Here is a 2,500-nt window from a genome sequence, read left to right on the forward strand (position 1 = left end):
ATCGCTGTTCTCATGAGCTGTAAGGCACACACTCGAGTGCTGGTCTTACACACACACACACACACACACACACACACACACACACACACACACACACACACACACACACACACACACACACACACACACGCCCCCTCTGCTCTCACGGTCCTGTCGGTGTGCAAACAGCTTGTTGCCTGCTTGCTTTCTTCAGCTTTATAGTTAACTTCTCATGACAGCATCATAAAGCGTGCGCAAAAATACACACACACACAAACACCCACTCACACTCACACTCACACACACACACACACACACACACACACACACACACACACACACACACACACACACACACACACACACACACACACACAAACTGGTGCTACATGCACTGGCTCTCAGCATCCTCCAGATATGTCACTAACATGCCACAGTGATTATAGCAGTAGTGCTCCAGCAGCATGAAATGTTCTGGGGTGTGTGTGGTAGTTCTGGGGTGTCCAGCAGGGGTGTGTGTGGTAGTGTTGGGCCTCTACCTCCACCTGTTCCTGCACGCCAGCTCTGCTGTTGTTTGGGGTTGTTACCACACCTCTCCTCTCTGAAATGGTGCTTGTCTAACTAGGAGCCTTGAGCTTTTGCACAGGAGATTCTACCACAGGTGTGTGTGTGTGTGTGTGTGTGTGTGTGAGTCGCAGGATGATGGTCAGGGCCATGGGGTGTACACAGGAAATACCAAATTTCCAAATCATGCGCTCGGCTCATGCAGAGCCGTCCACGCTGATCACGGGCTGTGGGAGTCCCAGAGGTTGCCGCTCACATGATGGAAAGTTGCCCGGCACTGCAAGCACGTTTCCTGTTAGCGTGCGAGGGTGTTACTGGCGCGCGCTGGACACCACAGACGCATTATGCAGACGGCCTTGGTGGGAATGCACTGGCAGTGTTTTGACTATGGACCTGGTAAAATCTCCACTGTATGTTCCTGTTTATTCCAGCAGAGCAGAGCAGAGTCTTGCTTACTGGAGATGCAATGGGAACGATGCATTTTCTTGAAGAAGCATCTAGAATATAAGGTTCACATAAACTGTTGTAATTTTACTTGCTAATGAAGACTGAGCCATCAGCGAATCGTAGTTTGAAGAGTGAAAGTAAGTGTTAATGGGGGGGGAGGGTTAAAATGTTTGAGAAACTGAATCAAGTGTTCAGGGCGGCCTGGAGGCGGAGTCTCCCTTTCTGAAGAACCAATCCACAGCTGCCGTAGTGGTGAGGTGCAAAAACACGGTTGTGCAAATCAAAGAGCAAACTAGTTAATGAACGTGAGGTATGGGCTAAGTGTAGCCTTCTACCCAAAACTCCACGTCCACGTTCACGTGTGCCAGCCGTACCTTGACCTTGTCCTTGCGCAGGAAGTAGGCAGTGGCGTGAAGCACGTCGGCGGCGTGGGTGGAGTTGTGGTAGGAGTTGGAGGCGTGGTAGTTAGCCTCCATCAGCTGCAGCCAGGAACGCAGCGTAGTCTCCGAACAGTTCAGAAACTCACACACGCCAAAATGAGCAAAGATCTTCAGGCCCAGAAACGTCAGTGGCCTGAGACACACACACACAAACACACACTGACATCAAACCACACTCAGGCAGCTCTCTCTCTCTCTCTCTCTCTCTCTTTCTCTCTCTCTACCTCTTGTGTGTAGCTGCCTCCAGCTCCAGGATGTTGAAGTCCCAGTGTTGATCCTCATTGAGGATCTCGGCGATGGAGGCCGGCACGTCCGTGAGCGGCACCGGCACCGCCAACTGGCTCTGACTCATATCTGCCATGTTACAAAGGCCAAAGGTCAGCGCAAATCTGGCCTAGTTCTCTCCATTTAAATCTCTCCAAATCCTGATGACGAGCACACACCGAATGAAAATCACAAGTCATACGAGTGTTCATGTGATAAACTTCTTCCGCTTCTCAGGTCACGATGCCAGCCGTGCAACAGGTAAACACATATCGTGGGGCAGGTGAAAAAACCAGTATGTGTCCTGAAACACCAGTATGTGTCCTGAAACACCAGTATGTGTTCTGAAACATCAGTATATGTCCTGAAACACCAGTATGTGTCCTGAAACATCAGTATATGTCCTGAAACACCAGTATGTGTCCTGAAACACCAGTATATGTCCTGAAACACCAGTATGTGTCCTGAAACACCAGTATGTGTCCTGAAACACCAGTATATGTCCTGAAACACCAGTATGTGTCCTGAAACACCAGTATGTGTCCTGAAACACCAGTATATGTCCTGAAACACTAGTATATGTCCTGAAACACCAGTATGTGTCCTGAAACACCAGTATATGTCCTGAAACACCAGTATGTGTCCTGAAACACCAGTATATGTACTGAAACACCAGTATGTGTCCTGAAACATCAGTATGTGTCCTGAAACACCAGTATGTGTCCTGAAACGTACCATTGTGTGTTCTGACACATTGTGTAGAACGCCATATGTGATGTAACTCTGGAGTTCTAGTAACAGAAGCA

General features: G+C 49.0%; 1 protein-coding gene across 2 annotated transcripts in view; it reads right to left on the minus strand.

The window, feature by feature from the left end:
• Positions 1-2,500, minus strand: part of pde8b (phosphodiesterase 8B) — a 70,233-nt gene that overhangs the window by 12,064 nt on the left and 55,669 nt on the right. For both annotated transcript variants that reach the window (XM_076979331.1, XM_076979330.1), the window contains exons 16-17: positions 1,655-1,784; positions 1,365-1,563 (exon numbers count right to left, since the gene is read on the minus strand). In XM_076979331.1, coding sequence (XP_076835446.1) covers positions 1,365-1,563; positions 1,655-1,784 — 329 coding nt within the window. The remainder of the gene's footprint in view (positions 1-1,364; positions 1,564-1,654; positions 1,785-2,500) is intronic.

The sequence above is a fragment of the Brachyhypopomus gauderio genome, chromosome 18, assembly GCF_052324685.1.
Source record: "Brachyhypopomus gauderio isolate BG-103 chromosome 18, BGAUD_0.2, whole genome shotgun sequence".
NCBI lineage: Eukaryota > Metazoa > Chordata > Actinopteri > Gymnotiformes > Hypopomidae > Brachyhypopomus > Brachyhypopomus gauderio.